The sequence below is a fragment of the Hemicordylus capensis genome, chromosome 16 (genome assembly GCF_027244095.1).
Source record: "Hemicordylus capensis ecotype Gifberg chromosome 16, rHemCap1.1.pri, whole genome shotgun sequence".
In the NCBI taxonomy this organism is placed as follows: Eukaryota; Metazoa; Chordata; class Lepidosauria; order Squamata; family Cordylidae; genus Hemicordylus; species Hemicordylus capensis.
Window position 1 is genome coordinate 9436046 of NC_069672.1, and position 17001 is coordinate 9453046.

The 17001-nt window shown below is 48.8% G+C and overlaps 1 protein-coding gene across 1 annotated transcript in view; it reads right to left on the minus strand.

Annotated features, from left to right (window-relative positions):
- The window catches only part of PRDM16 (PR/SET domain 16), a 516952-nt gene that overhangs the window by 299504 nt on the left and 200447 nt on the right, over nt 1-17001 (minus strand). The window contains exon 2 of the mRNA XM_053281292.1: nt 12315-12664. Within this exon, the coding sequence (XP_053137267.1) occupies nt 12315-12664 (350 nt within the window). The remainder of the gene's footprint in view (nt 1-12314; nt 12665-17001) is intronic.

Sequence of the window (17001 nt, forward strand, 5' to 3'; positions counted from 1 at the left end):
TTACTGATGAGTTATTACCCCTTATGGAAATAAATGGAGAAATATCACTGAGGTATTCTTAGTCATTCTTTCAGTGGGTGCACACACACAGACAAGTCTCTCTCTCTCTCTCTCTCTCTGCTGGAGTTCCTTATATACCCATGTTTCTAACCCATTCCTAACATAGTCCCAGACAACTTGGCACATTTGGGTGAAAACCTGACCTCTTAACCTATCCCCGACCACCACACTGCTGATTCTAAAGCATCAGCAAGTGAGACAGCAGGAAAGATTCTTTGCTTTCAGTGGTCTAGACAATATTTCATATTCTTATCAGGAGCTGAAACCAAAGTTTAGGCCTCTTACATTTATTTTTGTTATAAGGTGCATATTCCCACATTCTCATCATGATGTTCAAAGAATGCACATTTCTCCATTCTCATCCCAGTGATCCAAGGAAGCTCACAACCATTTTTATTTTGAGGGTTGTTTTTTAAAGAGACATGACTGTTGACATGTATGATGGGAGAGATATCACTAGTTAAATAAGGATTTATTAAAGACAAACCTTTGAGTGCCATATTTGGAGAAATAGCTGTAAAACACCCACAGAATCTCACCCACACTGGCATTTTTAAACATCACCAAATATGATCCCACGAGGAGTTTTTCCTCAATCCCCCCCCCGAAGAATGTGAGACAGTTTTTCCCGTTCAAAGTCTCAGAGATGCTTTAGTCAATGACACATAGATACAGGGTGCAATCCTGTACCCTGACAGATACGAAGAGCCTGCTAGTATCCTCGAGGCTGAAGGGCATGAAATGATGTGCAGGATTGCAGCTCTGGTTTTCTGCAGGGCACAGGTACAACACGAGGAAGCCCTCCGGGGTTCTGTGGCTAATCTCTCTCTCTCCCCAGGATGTCACTTAGCTGCCTACTTCTTCATTAGCAAAATAAACAATGCTATGATTAATGTCATTATTTACTCAAGGAATGATTGAGGCCGTTGTGCATGCAAGTGTGGGGCTTCCCCCACCCCACCCCACCCCACCCCACCGCTTGAAGATCTGTTTTTCAAGGTCCGAAGGGCGATACACGGGAAAATGCAGAGTGATTTATTGGAGGGTGCAGTGACTTGAATGTTCCGTGTCAGCGAGGAAGGGAGCAATAGGCTCCCAAGAACCAAGAGCTTTTCAGAACCTGAGCAAGGCTTCCTTTCAAGCAAAGGGCAGAAGGGATGGGAAGCACATTTCCATGAGTGTTGATTTCCAGGTCAGACCAGATGTCACTAACATACATAGGCGCTAGTGTTAGAGCATCTGCTCTGTGTGCAGAAGGTCCCAGAACACAAGAAGAATCTGGCTGGACCAGGCCAAGGTCTACCTAGTCCAGCATCTTGTTCCCCACAATGGTCAACTAGAGGAGGGATTCTCAACGTTGGGTCCCCAGATGTTCTTGGACTTCAACTCCCATAATCCCCAGCCCCAGTAGCCTTTGGTTGGGGATTCTGGGAGTTGAAGCCCAAGAACATCTGGGGACCCAACGTTGAGGATCCCTGAACTAGACCCATCGGAGAAGCTCGCAAGTGGGAGAGGAAGCCCCGTTCTCAGAATGGCGGCCGGCTTTGCATAAGTTACCAAGGAGGCTACCTTATGCAGAGTCAGGCCAATGGTCCATCGAGCTCAGTAGTGTCTTCACAGACTGGCAGCGGCTCTCCATGGATTCAGGCAAGAGTCTCTCCAGCCCTACCTGGAGGCGATGCCAGGGACTGAACCAGCTGCTGCCAGCTTCCTAGTGTTGAGAGAGAGAGAGAGAGACATGTCTGTGTGTGTGAACCCAGTGAAAGAATGACTAAGAATAAGAATACCTCAGTATCCAGAGAGAGAGCTTCTCTCTGTGCACTTTTCTCCACACCATGCATACTTTTATAAGCCCCAGTCATAGCACTGAGCATGGTCTCCTCAGTTACATCCCCTGCCTGCTCAAATATAAGGGTCTTTGATAATGGGCTGGGGTGAAAGACCTCTGTCTGCAATCTGAGAGAGCTGCTGCCAGTTCGGGCAGTCAGCACTGAGCAGATTGAACAATGGCCTGACTCAGTAGGAGGCAGCTTCCTATGAAGGGTTGTGCGTTGTAGGTTGTGCCACCTGAACCACTCTTCTGCCCCTAAAGCGGCCTTTCTGCCCCCAATCCACCCCAAATAACATCAACATCACACATCAACAACAGCAGAGCTTTGGGAAAAATCAGGCAGATTTCCAAAGGTCATGCACATCCACATCCCCCCTGCCCGAAATGCAATTGATCTACACACAACAGTGTGAAACAACAACAATGAAATGCACACTGCCCCACTGGCCATTGAGGGTAAAATTTACCCTTAAATTTGCTTAAAAGGAATAAGGGGGCAATTGCCAGCAGATCAGCCCATGCTTTTGCTGGCCAATCTGCAGGCTGGAAGTGCTGAAAATTCAAACAGATGTCAAAACTAAAAATGGAGACTGAAAGAGAAAGACTTTCTGCGATTGCAAAATGGAGTTCCAAAACAGCCGAAACAACAAAACATTTTGTATCCGAAACAGGGATGTTTTGTTTTGGCTACAACATTTTCTGTTTTGAGCATTGGGTGTTTTGTTTTGGCTACAAAACAGCCAAAATGCCCTGTTTTGTTCACAAAACGTTTTGTATCCGAAACGAAATGCACATCCCTATTCCTATGCATGTCTGGCTGAAGAGTAGGGGGAGCACAGATTGGCCTATAAAATAAATGAGTCTCGGGTAGCTTCTTGTTTTGAGACTACAACTCCCATCATCCCTGGCCACAATGGCAGACCACCAGGGGTAATGGGAGCCCAAAAACAATTATCCCAAGACTGATGAATGATATGGACCTGGATGTAAATTATTTTATTTTATTTTATTTTATTTAAAGCAGATCGAAGCCACCTCACTTATTTTATGAAATGGGAGTGAATCATCTATTCATTGCCATGCCTTGTAAAAACAAAGGGTAAAGAACAAGCAGAGCAACAGAGTTGTTGAATAAAAGATGTTTAACACACACCCCAGAGAACAAACACTTGCCAGGGTGTGATTGAGGAGGGGAGAAGAACGAAGACATGAGCTGACATGGATTGGAAGATATAAGGGCTGAATTCACACATGCATCACGCAGTGCTACAGAAGACCTGAAAAGTCTCTGCGTTCATGTCTTGTGACTAAGATTATACTCAAGCACCGGCCTGTAGTATTTAATAATTCCATTATTCTATTCTACACATATGGAATATCTGTTCCACACATACTGACAGTCACCGGAGACTGCAATCATAAAACGAAAATCCAAGAGTGGATTCCAGAATGCCCACATTCCAGAAATAGCCCAAAACCCAGACATGGATTAGGTACATTGGTCCACAGGATGCTGCCATATACTGAGTCAGTTCCTTGGTCTATCTAGCTCAGTACTATCTAAACAGTCTGGCAGCAGCTTCTCCAAGGTTATGGGCAAGAGTCTCTCTCCGCCATAACTGGGAGACGCCAGGGAGGGAACTTGGAACCTTCTGCATGCAAGCCTGCAGATGCTCTTCCTGGAGCGGCTCCATCCCCTCAGGGGAATCTCTTACAGTCTAATCTCCCATTCAAATACAAACCAGGGCAGACCCTGCTTAGCAAAGGGGACAAGTTGTGCTGCCTACCACCAGAGCAGCTCTCCTCCTCTACTGGGATGCAGTCCTACGGGGAGGACAAGTTTCACTCGTTCCGTTTTTGTTACTTCTTACTTGCTTAAACTGCCCTCACTTTGAGCTATGGGGTTCACAAAACCCAATCGGGTCGGTTGTGCCGAGCCACATGGTTATGTTGGCTGATGGCGTGCGATATCATTGTGTCAGATGCAGCGCTGTGGCATGATCTGCTGCGACCTCATCCGAGTCTGTGGGCGATGGGCTGGAACCCAAGCTTTGCCACGTGGCTAAGAGTGACCCTTGATTGGGTGCAATCCCCCCATGTGACTAATTCACGAGGGAGGGCGGAAGCAGGAGCTGCTACCTACTGAGACTCTTCACACGAGCGTGCAGAACTGGGCTAAGGGAGCCCAGCCCAGTTTTGCATGCTTGTGTGAACCAGCGGGGTCGCGCCCGATCCCGGTGGCTACATGGCAGCAAACCCGCCTAACTAGCCTCCCTCTGAAATGAAGTTAAGGGAGCGAGTGCTCCCTTAAGTTCCTTTTTTTTTTGGATCGTGTGTCAGCCGTGGCTGCTTGCAGCTGTGGCAGGCACACCTGGCGGGGGAGGGGGAATCCCAATAATGCACTGTGCACTCTGCGGTGCATTATTTGGGCTCCAGGGGGCAGGACAATGCATAGTGGCGCATCCCAGCACCCCAACCCCTGGAGCTGCCTGGTGAGGCGAGCTGCCACTCGTCTGGGTGGGTGATCCGCCCGCCCAGGAAGAACCAGGAGATCGTCTGCTGGGAGGGTAAGTGAAACCCGCTCTCCCCGCAGACCTCCGCGGAGCTCTTCTCATTGATCGTGAGAAGAGCTCCACTATATCTTTTGTTTTAAAAAAGTAAATAAACTTTTTTTTAAAGTGAAGGGTTTTTTATTTCAGGAAAAATCCCATGTTCTGAAAATTGCTAGAAGCTGGAAGAAAGGAGAATATAAAAAGTAACGGGGGGGGGGGGGTAGTCTATTATTAGAAATGAGTGAGGTAGCCTCAGCTTGTTTTGAATTGCTGCAGAAAAAAAGCCAAACTTTTCCCCCATCCTCACCGCACAAAATAAAATAGGTTTAGTTTTGATTTGGTTTAAGGGAAATGCATAATGGCTGCAGCCTTTGGGAAAACTGCATTTCCCAAGACCAGATGGGGCCCTTGAGAAAACTACATTTCCCAAAGCTGACTGGGACCCTTCTTCCTAGGACACATGCAGTGCACTGGAGAAAAAAAGTTAGAGATCCAATTTCCCTCATTCCCAGAGAGCACTTCAGCCACTGTGACCCGAGGCACTTAGGCAAGTTTGTCTAAAATAGAAGGGAAAGGGAGGGATCAGTTTTGGGGACCAGGAGAAGGTGGATAAGCCAGGAATTCTTCTCAGGCTCAGATTCTGACTAGAAGCTTTGGAAGAACTCTGGTGCTTGCAACGCTTTCCTCTTCTCTGAAGGAAGCATTGCAAACCCCCAAAACTCACTTCCATGCCTGACCTTGGTCAGCTTCTTCAGTTAGCATCCAAAGTCGCTAGAAATTCAGGTAGTTAAAATCATCCAAGCATTCTGAACTGGGAAACAAATAGATGTTGCTTGCCAAAGTGGTTATCAGGTGAGAAAAAAAGGCAATCTTCAAAGAAATATGAAGAGCACCATGGGGGAGGCGTGTTTTCTCACGTACACAGAGAAAAGAAAAATTAAGAGTATCACAAAGTCAACAACATACCAGGCAGATAATAGAAATGGTGTGAATGAAGCTTGGCGTTTGACAAATAAAGGAGATATGAAACTTTACTGAAAAGGGGAAAGCAAACAAGGTCTTGTATCCAAAGAACAGAAGAAGGGCAACATTTGCTACAAGGTTAGAGAGAGAAAGGTTATGCTTTTCTAACTCCCAAGACTTAGAAGAGCAGTTTAAGGACACCACAAATATCCACAATTTTTCACGTATGGTGCAAAACCCATGTGGATCAGTTGTGAGATATGAGTGCCCCAAACAGGAAGCAGGCTATCATGGGCGGAACTCTCCTCACCCAAAAACATACACAACAGCAAGTGGCTTTAAAAGGCAATGAGCAGTCCTGGTAACTTGTTTTTTTCTGGATCACAACTCCCATCCTCCCCTGCTACTGTGGCCAAGGATGATGGGAGTTGTAGTCCAAAAATCCCACAAGAACCGCAAGACTAGGGATGAGACAAATTCATGGAGAATTGGCCAGTATGGATAAGAAACTTCCAGGTTTAGAGATAGTTTATCTCTGAATGCCTGTTGTTGGGGGGCACAGATGTGGGGAAGGCCTCATACACTGTGGGCTTCAGAGAGGCAGCTGCTTGACCACTATGGGAGAGGATGTTGTCGGTTTTGAAGGAATCAGAGTCCTCTGATGGGAGGAGGATTCGTTGGTTCTTAATTATCTCTATGGGAGGAGAGCTGGTCTAGTGGCAGCGAGCATAAAGTGTCCACTTCACTAAGCAGGGTCTTCCCTGGTTTGCATTTGAATGGGAGACTACATGTGAGCACTGCAAGATATTCCCCTTAGGGCAGGCCTGCTCAGCTTTGGCCCCCAGCTGGTTTTTTTGGACTACAACTCCCATAATCCCCAGCCACTGTGGCCACTAGCCTTAGGGGATGGGGCCACTCTGGGAAGAGCAACTACACACTTGCATGCAGAAAGTCCCAAGTTCCTTCCCTGGGTTTGCTGGGGGAAATAATAGGAGAAATCCGGATCTTGAATCGATTCAAATAGAATCTGGTGCAATTCGGTCTGTACCTGAATCTAGCCAATGGACCACAGGGGTGATTTGTTCCGCCTCCAAATCACCCGAATCAGCTAGATTCGGGTACAAATCGATTTGAACCCGAATCGATTCGCACATCCCCATCCCTGGTCTGCGTAGACAATACTGCACGCGATGGACCGAGGGTCTGACTCAGTAGACGGCAGCCTCCTATGTCCCTATCTCCATGAACTGGCCATGCAGCCTCAAAAAGTCCACACTCTGTTCCACCGCCGGCCTTCTCCACCGCCGTGCTGCGTCCCTCAAGGAATGTTTTCCTTCATTCCACAAGGTGTTTCCATCCAGCTCATAAAAAAGGATATTTAATGTGTGCCGCTCCAAGGCGGCCTCGTGTCCACACCCTCCTTGGAATGGCCCGATCTTTCCACGGCTAAAAAGAGGAGCTGGGATGGAGAGAGGTTTCCGCCTGCAGCTCAGGAAGTTGCTAATCAAACATCCCCAACGGCATGAGATTCATGGGAGACGCTACCCAGGGTAAGAACAGCTTCTTGGTCACCTTTTATTAAGTGCGGCAGTAAGCTTAGTTGGGAGATTTGGCGTCTTCCCTCCAAATCCTTCCCCCAGCCCCTTAGGGGGAAAAAGGTGTCTTGATTGGTTTATTTGGCTTATTCCTCCATTCAGCAACTCACTCATTCAGAACTGTCAAAGAAAACCGGAGACAGGAGGAGAGCTGGTGTTCTGGTAGCAAGCATGAATGCCCCCCCCTTTGCTAAGCACAGCCCATCCTGGTTTGCATTTGGATGGGAGACTACATATGCGAGCACTGTGAGATATTCCCCTTAGAGGATGGGGCTGCTCTGGGAAGAGCACCTGCCTGCCTGCATGCAAAAGGTTCCACGTTCCCTCCCTGGCAGCATTCTCCAAGATCGGGCTGAAAGAGACTCTGGCCTGCCACCTCGGAGAAGCCGCTGCCAGTCTGGGTAGACAATACTGAACCAGAGAGACCAATGTCTGACTCAGTAGAAGGCAGCTTCCTATGTTCAGGGAGGATAGCTGGTCTTGTGGTAGCGAGCATGAATTGTTCCCTTTGCTAAACAGGTCTGCCCTGGTTTGCATTTGGACGGGAGACTGTGTGTGTGAGCACTGGAAGAAATTCCCCTTAGGGGACGGGGCCACGCTGGAAAGAGCACCTGCATGCAAAAGGTTCCCAGTTCCTTGCCTGGCTCCATCTCCAAATAGGGATGAGAGAGACTCCTGCCTGCGACCTTGGAGAAGCCGCTGCCAGTCTGCGTAGACAATGTTGAGCTAGACGGAGCCATGATGGTCAGACTCAGTGGAAGGCAGCTTCCTAGGTTCCGATGGCGAGGAACCCTTCAAGACCCAAGGCTGAAGCATTGCCTTGCTGGCTCAAGCCAAACTCCGTCCTGTCCAGCCTTCTGTGTCCCAGCCAGATGCCTCCGCCAGCTTCCAAAGTAAACTGTTTATGCATCAGGCTCTGAAAAACTCTAGCCACTTCACGCCTCCGACAGCTCTGGTTTACAATAAGCCCGTTAGAAGTTCCAGGGGGTCATAGTTCCTGCTGCCGCTTCTACTGCAACTGGTGAACCCTCATCTGGAATCTGTCCCCAAGACAGACAGCACGGTCGGCTGCAGGCCGGGCATATCCCGCCCCCCGCCAGCTTTCCAGCTTCCAGGAGGAGTGCTCTCTGGCGTTTGAGCAGGGAAGGGGGTTTGAGGGGCGGCGGGAAACGAGAACAAGCCATCCATGCCACAGAAGGGGAAGATGTGGGAGTTTTGCATTCACACACTTTGGACAGGCAGCTTCCAAAGAAGGAGGGCAATTCCCAGGAGCAGCCAGGAACATATTTATCTGTGTAGATCCGCTACGGAGGCATCACCGGTGGCAACCAGGAACATGTCAGAGTAGTCCCCCTAGGGGTGCTCGGAGGACTCCTGGGTGGTATTCAGAGCCCTCCTGCCTCACCACAGTGATGCACAAACAGGTTCAACGTCAAGCATGTTTGGGGTCAAACTGAAAACCACCACCACCACCCCGTTCTGTCCAGCTCTAGATCCATTGGACCTCTGAAGCCAAACATTGCACAGGCACAATGGCCTCCAAAATGGCCACTGAGCCGGGGGGGAGATCCGAAAGGGCCAAAGAACGGCCAAAGGGGCCAGTTTTGAACAGAAGGGAGGCCCGCGGGTGGAGGGGGAACCCCTGCGTGCGCGCGCGCGCGCGCGCGCACACACACACACACACACACACACACACACACACACACACATACCCTGCCTTAGAGAACACCCCCAGAGGGGGTAAGTTTAAAATAATAATTATGTATATTTTTAAAAGTTCACAAATGCCCCCCTGGACCGTAACAAACCAGGGTGGGGTGGGTTCAAGGGGGTGCCGGACCGAATTGGCCTGGTCCAGTTTGGGTCCAGTTTGGACTCAAACCGAACTGGACAAGCCGGTTCCATGAACACCCCTACTTCCTCACACTGTGGCCACACTATTTGTTCCCCATCTGAGGACTGACAGTGGGAAGCTGATATGCACACACACACACACACACACACACTCAATCTCTATAGGGTGCCTGAGCTGAAAATTTGGGAGACCCGAGTTCAAATCCCCGTGCAGCCATGGAACTCCCTGGGTGATTCTGGGCCAGTCACTTCTCTCTCAGCCTAACCTACCTCACAGGGTTGTTGTGAGGATACATATAATCATGTACACTGGTTAGATATATAAACTCTGTATACACCATGCATTCAAAGGACATACAAAGGGCACCAGCAGTGGCAGGCAGGAACAGACCTATCCCTGCAGATCAGCAACAGAGGCATGAACAACAACAGCCAGGAACAGACCAAATTAGCCAAATTACAGGGGGGATGAATTAGAAGTAACCAGAACACACAAAAGGACCAGCAGTGACTGCCAGGAATGTCCCGACAGAATGACTTGTGCGTACACAGAGGCAGCCTTCGGACATCACGCCATGCCGGAGGTTCCGGTTTGTGGTCGTCGGAATGCTGGAACCATTACAAAAGTGACCGGAGGTTTTCGACCCCGAACCTGAATCGTCACCTTCGGTTCCCTTTGAGTTTTGCCCCTGAAACTTCAGGCCAGAAAGTGGCACCGTGTCGTCCGAAGGAGGCTGCTGTGTAAAACCAGAGTTGAGGATACGAAGCTCCTCCCTCTCACCTTCTCCGGGATTGGCTGCTGGGGCTTTTCCTTTCATGCGAAGGAGGAAGTAGTCGCGTAGCCAGTTCTCTCCCTGCTTGCAGTGTCCGGGACTGCAGAGCGGCATTGTCTGGGAGCGCGGCAGGGGGGACGAGGGCAAACTGGGGGTCTGTCAGAGCGGTGGCTTGCTGTTATGCGTGAAGGCAGCCAGAGGCACAAGCAGATGCATCTGCTAACTAGGCTCATGCTTCAAGAAGGCCAATTCATTAAGTGGCTAGTTGCTACGGTACTCCAGGTCCCCGTCAGTTTTATTTTTGTATGGCTTCCCTCCATTGAGAGCAAATATTCCTAAAACCAGCATCCTGCCGTGTTAGTGGAACTAAATGCAACTTGTCAAGTAGCTACCTCATGTGTTTGCCTTGAATCGTTCCCAGAGCAGGAAGCAAGAAACACCAGCCATTCAATTTATTGCCTGACCAAAACCAAAAAGTAGTGCAGGGAAATATTCCTAGAAAGTTGTGTCACCCGCCTTGTTCCCTTTGTTCTGTTCAGGTCAGAGAATTGTCCACAAGAAAATAAATTATATATATTAATTAGAGGGGGGAACAGGACTTCAGATCTTAGCTGGAGACATCAAGCAGTAAGTTCAACCAACAGAAGCAGGGCTGTTTAAAAAGATATGCAAAAATATTTACATTGCGAATGGAATCTTTAACCTAGGCGATGTGCATTCTATATACATTGAAAACACACACACACAAACTCTATTTGCCAAGGAAATTCAAATGCTGGTCTATGGATATGGAGCGCTGAACAAATAGGCCGCTATTTGCTTATTTCACCAGTTTTGCTTGGGCCTTCTTCCAAAGAAGGAGTTCACAGAGTGGGGTACTTCCTGACACCCTCCATAAAGCTACATAGATCTACATCCCTTGCGAAAATTGATTCTGGAATGAGGTGGCCACTGAAGGCTACGATGATTCTGGAACGTGGGGAGATCTTTGTAGTTATAACCAATCAAGACAGCACAACAGAAATCATAGTTCAGAAACCCAATGGGCCATGCCAGTGGTGTAGCCAGTAGAAGGGTGGCCTGTGTTCCTCCTGCTAGTGACCCCAGTGTGTGACACCCATGCACATTACGTCATGAGCAGAGCGGGGCATGGCCTGGGATCAGGGGAGCACAGGCAGGCTCTCCTGTGCTCATTTCCAGCCAGCCCTTGCTGCCTGGCTGCATCTATTTCCCTTTCTCTCCCTCCAGTGAGAGAAATAAATGAATGCATCCAGCCAGCAAATAAATGCATCCAGGAAATAAATGCATCCAGCCAGCAAACCCTGGCTGGAAATGCAATTGGGAGGGCTGGGGCGGGCCCTCTGGCAACCAAACCATGCCCCCCTCTGTGCGTGATGTCACATGCAATGAGGGCATAGGCGGCCCTTTTCATTGGTGGCCCGTGTTCTTTGAACCCTGCCACACAATGGTGGCTCTGTCCCTTAGCCACAGTTTCTGCTGGGTGTCTGGATGATCGAGCCCAACCCTAAGATTTTTGTTACCCTAGGTGAAGTTTGATTTTTGGCACCCCCTCCCGCACAAGCCAAGAACTGCAAAGCTGTGGCAGTACTTGTCAAGTAATAGTTTTGTTGCTGTTTGAAGGTTTCAAGCCAAATGGAAATGTTCAGTCTCCTAAAATTATCCTTTAAAGAAAACAGAAAAAAGCACTCACTCTAGCACTTCCCTGCTAACATTGCAAAGAGGCACCTTTTAACGTGGTAATTCTCTTTATTTAGCAGGGGGAGAGTAACTGGCCCTCTCCGTCCCCAGCACAGGACCTCCAGTGACTGTTGCTGGTGCCTATCTTGTGTTTCTTTTTAGATTGTGAGCCCTTTGGGGACAAGGATCCATCTTATTTATTTATTATTTATCTGTGTAAACTGCCCTGAGCCATTTTTGGAAGGGCGGTATAGAAATCAATCAATCAATCAATCAATCATATATACAGGTGGGCCTCGTTATACACAAGGGTTCTGTCCTCACTTATAGGCACGAATGTAGAAATGGCGAATGATGAAACCATATCCCTATGGGAATTCCAGGGGTTCCGTTCCTTAAGATAATAAAAGGGATGAAAAAGCAGAAAAAATGGGAATAAAGCACAGTACCTTGCTCTCCAGCTGGGCCACCACCCAAATGTCTGTGAATTTTTGCAAAAAAATCTCGGGAAACCTTAAAAAAAAAAAATCCAGAAAATGGCTCCGTGCTGCAAATTTGCAGCCAGAGATAACATCAGAAGTAACTATTCACCAAGCCGGAATACTCCAAGTTAGGAAATAAGTCAGGGAGACTACAAGCACATAGAGTTAAACAAGTAAAAGTGTCACAGTGTGAGAAGCGCCCTTCTTTGTAACATCCCTCAAAACACCATAGATCTCCAGCTCTCATCTTGTAAGGAAATGGATCCCCTAAAATGTGATCCCTAACACTTGCTATGATTCAGAGAAGAAGGGAGCACCTTCATCGGTCTCATAAACAATAGCATGTAGCCCATCAGAAATGGCGGTTCGGGAAAACCACAAAGCCACGAGATCGGCAAAGCCATCCCCTCCTATGCCCCCCAGTGCCAGGGACTGCTTGAGACCCAAGGTCCACTCTAGGACTCTCGCACACCACGGCCAATCATACTGCACGACCGCCATCTTACCTCCCATCCAAAGTTGGATTCCTTCAACGCTGTCCTTGGAAAAGTCACGTAGGGCCCAAATCTTTCCCCAATTTCAATCTTCTTTTTGGTCCAGATACCCAGTCCTGCCCCTGGAATGGAGGACTCCCTCAGTTCAAAGTCGGGCGGGATCGGAATGTCGTCGGGGATGTAGACGGGGGCTTCATACGGCGATCCTTCCTTGGGATTGAAGTCCTCGCCCGTGGGGAAAGGGGAAGGAGGTCCAACAGGGATCGGGGACATGATGCTATCCTCTGTCTCCTCCTCTGCACTCTCGCCTGCTAGGAGGTCTGCCTCAGTTTCATACATGTTATTCACAATCTCGTTGTCACCTTTAAAAAAAGGGGGGGTAAAGAGAAGCATTTGAAAGATGTCTAAAGTTGCCTATAGCCTGTTCTAACAAGGATGCAGCTGGAGGCAAGAATTCAAGGCAGGAGCTGCTGAACCTGCAAAGGTTATTCATACCTGTTAATAATACATTAATCAACATGCACATACATCTTAATAAGCTGTGAATATACAAAAACTTGTAGGGTCTCAAGGGAAGTGTACTGGTATGGAAAGAGCACCTCTAAAAGCAAATCTACATCTATAAATATGATGCCTTTATAATCGTTGATACATTTATATTTAGCATGATACCAACTTCTTATGAAATAGGAGCATAGTTTTGTCACTGCAGACAATTCTAATGATAAATATAAAATGTATCGGCTATTATAGATAAAAAGCATGATATGTATACTAGATATATATTTCCTTTTAGGGGTGCTCTTTGCGTATCAGTAGTACCCATACATGTTAATAATGTAGGTGTTGTGATGGCAGAGGAGGGTCATGCAAAATCCAACCCTTCCTGAAGCTCAGACTGGGCCTGATCCAATGCATGTACCTGAGCTGGCTGCCACCTCCTCCTGAGTAGGCCCCTTGGGAGGGAGATCCTGAACAGGCGAATATTCACCACTGGTTGGGCTCAGGGATACTGCCAGAAGGGGAGGTTCTGGGGGCCAGGCGGGAGACTCCTGGGGGGCACTGCACCTCCAGAGTTTCAGGCCCTTTCTGAAGGGAGCCCGCAGGACTGAGGGTGGCTGCTCGGGGCCTATCAGTTCTAGGGGGCTTTGATCAGGGCTGGGGGTCTCAGCTGGACCACCTTCTTCCTCCTCCTCCTCCATCTCCTCTGGGTCAGAGTCCTGGCACAAGAATGCTAAGAAGCATCCCTCTCCTCTACTGGGCCCAGGGCACTGTTGAGGCTCATTGAGGGACATAGGGAGCTGCCTTCTACTGCATCAGACCCTTGGTCCCTCTAGCTCAGCCTTCTCTACTCTGACTGGCAGTGGCTCCCCAAGGTTTCAGGGAGGAGTCTTCCCCAGCCATGTCTGGAGATGCTGCCAGGGATTGAAGCTGGGGCCTTCTGCATGCAAAGCAGATGCTTTTACAATGAGCTGCAGGCCTGAGTGCCAGAGCAGCAAGAGAGGCTTCAGAAGTGGGGGTGGGTGGGGAGGAGTCTCCCTCATCCAGCCACCATCACTGACAGCATTCAAGGAGGGTCTCAGCTCATCTTCCCAGCAAGCCAGTATTGCCCTTCCAGCTGTATTCTTCCCCAAGTGCTCTGATTTCCCCAGCCGTTGCCCTGTGATGGCTTCCTCACCAGCTCCATCCATTCTCCTACTCGCCGCCCCACCCCCCAGGATCCAGATCCCCATCCTGCATTCAAGCTCGTTCAAACCAGATGCACAGAGTCCTAGAGCCATCCCAGCCATTGCTAGGCTTCAGCTCGCTGACTCAATTGAGCCACAGAACTGTGAATAAGAAGAGGCGGAAGAAGGAGGAAGAGGCGGAAGAAGGAGGAAGAGGCGGAAGAAGGAGGAAGAGGCGGAAGAAGGAGGAAGAGGCGGAAGAAGGAGGAAGAGGCGGAAGAAGGAGGAAGAGGCGGAAGAAGGAGGAAGAAGAAGCAGAAGTCAAGGAAGAGGAAGAACCAGAAGCGGAAGAAGAGGCAGAGGCAGAGGCAGATGAGGAGGAGGAGGAGGAAGAAGAAGAAGAGAAAGAAGCAGAAGCAGAAGCTGAGGAAGCGGAAGCAGAAGAGGAGGAGGAGGCAAAGGAAGAAGACGAGGAAGAAGAGAGAGAGGAAGAAGCAGAAGCAGAAGAAGATGAGGAAGAAGAGAGAGAGGAAGAGGAAGAAGACGAGGAAGAAGAAGAAAAAAGAGGAAGAAGAAAGGGTGGAGAGACGTCTGCACCATCCTTTTTGCACCTTGGAAGAATGGACATGTAGAAGGACCAGCTTCTCCATGACAACTCCAGAAGTAGAGCATGGTGAGGTCCCCAAATATCTGACCGGCATTATGTACACGGAAACCGTTTTTTGTGGGGGGTTTTGGCCAAGAATAGGTTCTGGACAGTGTGCCCTATAAGAGGGATTCCCAGATCTTGTTAACCACAACTCTCATCATCTCCAGCCAAACACCATGGAAGCTGGGGATGGTGAGAGATGTAGTCAACAACATTGGGGGATCCCTGTTAAGAGGGAACACTGGCTCTGGATATCAGGCATCACGGCGGGGGCCAGGGATATGTCCTCTCAGACCAGGGATCTCCAGCTGTTTGGGGACTACAACTCCCATCATCCCATTGTGGCCAATAGTCAGAGATTATGGCAGTCACAGTCTAGTATCTGCAGGAGGGCTGAAGTTGTAGAACCCTGTCCTGGACCAAAGGAATTTCCTCCAAAATGATGTCGTTTCCCCTCATTTCCTAAGCCTCGCCAGATTGCTATCTAAACTGCCCTGCCCCAGGCTGTTCTTGTGATAGCACGCATGAATTGTCCCATTGGTTAAGCAGGGTCTGCCCTGGTTTGCAATTTGAAGGGGAGACGACATGCGTGAGCACTGTGAAATCTTCCCCTTAGGGGATGGGGTCGCTCCGGCAAGAGCACCTGCAAGCTTGCATGCAGAAGGTCCCAAGTTCCCTCCCTGGCGTCTCCAAGATCAGGCTGAGAGAGACCCTGGAAAAGCTGCTTGCCAGCCTGGGTAGACAATCCTGAGCTAGATGGACCAATGGTCGGGCTCAGTAGAAAGGCAGCTTCCTATGTTCCTATGACCTGAAGCAGTCTGGAGTGTCTTGGAATATAAGCCTGCCAACTGCGGTTCGCACTTGGCCCCAGCCGCCCAGCAAAACCCAGGCCTGGATGTGGTTCAGTGGGTTACTCGAGAGGAGGCGAGCAGCCAACCTGCCACTCAAGCATAGCCTCTTGCTTTCTGCACGGCTTGGCAGGCTCGGAGAACAGCTTCTCCTTGAACGGAGCACCGTTGCTAGCGTACACGCGGTTGCATTCCCAGCTATGCGTGGAGCCGGCGGACATTTTTAACGTTACCCTCACCCTTCCATCACCGCACATACAATCTTAAAACAAAAACAAAACACCCCAAACAAAACCTCCGCACAGGAAGACGCTCCCCTCCGAACCAGGGCTGAGCTATCACAGTGCACAGAGAGGTGTTTTTTTTTTGGTGGGGGGGGAACAGATTTGTAATCCGCTTGGCAATGCCGTCTTTCAGAAAACTATTTCCAATCTATTCTCTGTAGAGGAAAAACAATGCAAAAAAGGGACCCAATCTTTCAAAGTCATGGGGCTAAAGCACTTATTTAATTTAGGAGCATTCAGAGGAATAATTATTAGCATGCAAGTGGGCGGCTGCATCTTGCCTTTTCTTCCACTGGTTTGTGCCTTCCACTCACAAAAGCGGCAGCCCAACCACAGCTGTTTCCCTCGTGAGTTAAAGTTCTTGTGTTGTTCAGGAGCAGGCGAGCGGGGGGGGGGGGGTGACCCCCAGAAAAGATTTAAATGGGACGTGCACAGAACAAAGGTGAAACGGCAAGTGCGGACAATTAGCGGTGTTAGTCAGAGCCGATGACCACATCGCATTACCAACAATGCGTCCGACTGGGGAGGAGTGTGGCCCCTTTGACTGTCATGGGCTGTAACTTAAAGGTGCTCAGCACCTTGTAAGATTGAACCTTGTTGGGTCCTCTACTGATATTCCTGAACAGACATGTGCGCATGCATGCGCGCACACACACACACACACCCTTAATTTAGCAAAGTTGTTTTTCTCTCTCCAGAACAATTAGGAAATTAGTGTGATTATTGTCGCAGGCTGCAAATTACTATGTTTAACTGGATTGCAAAGGAATGCTATTATTCAAATGCTTCTGGTTCTATCCCTTTTCTACGTGTCTCTGTGTGTGTGTGCGCACAAAAAATGCACTGAGAGGGAAATAGCAACATTCAGTGAGGTTCTGAAAATGGCAGGGTTAGTATGTATATTGGCCACCTTGTGAACTGTATGTTCAGACACATCTGTTTGTGCACAGACTAATCCATCCATTGCTGATGGAGGAGTAAGCCGAAATGTTCAACTAAAATTTGATTTCACCTGTCAGTGTCGTCAGTCATCTTTTTGTACTAGAGTTAGACAGATCAATAGATAGATGCTGGATGCCATCAGGGTTAGGAGATGGCTTCTGCATTCTATGGAATCCTGAAAGGTATAAGATAGTGATGTGCGAATCGATTCAAATTCGATTCAAGTAGAATCTGGCCGATTTTGTGTCCACAGTACTAAGCTAGATGAACCTATGGTCTGATTTGGAATATGGCAGCTTCTTATTTTCC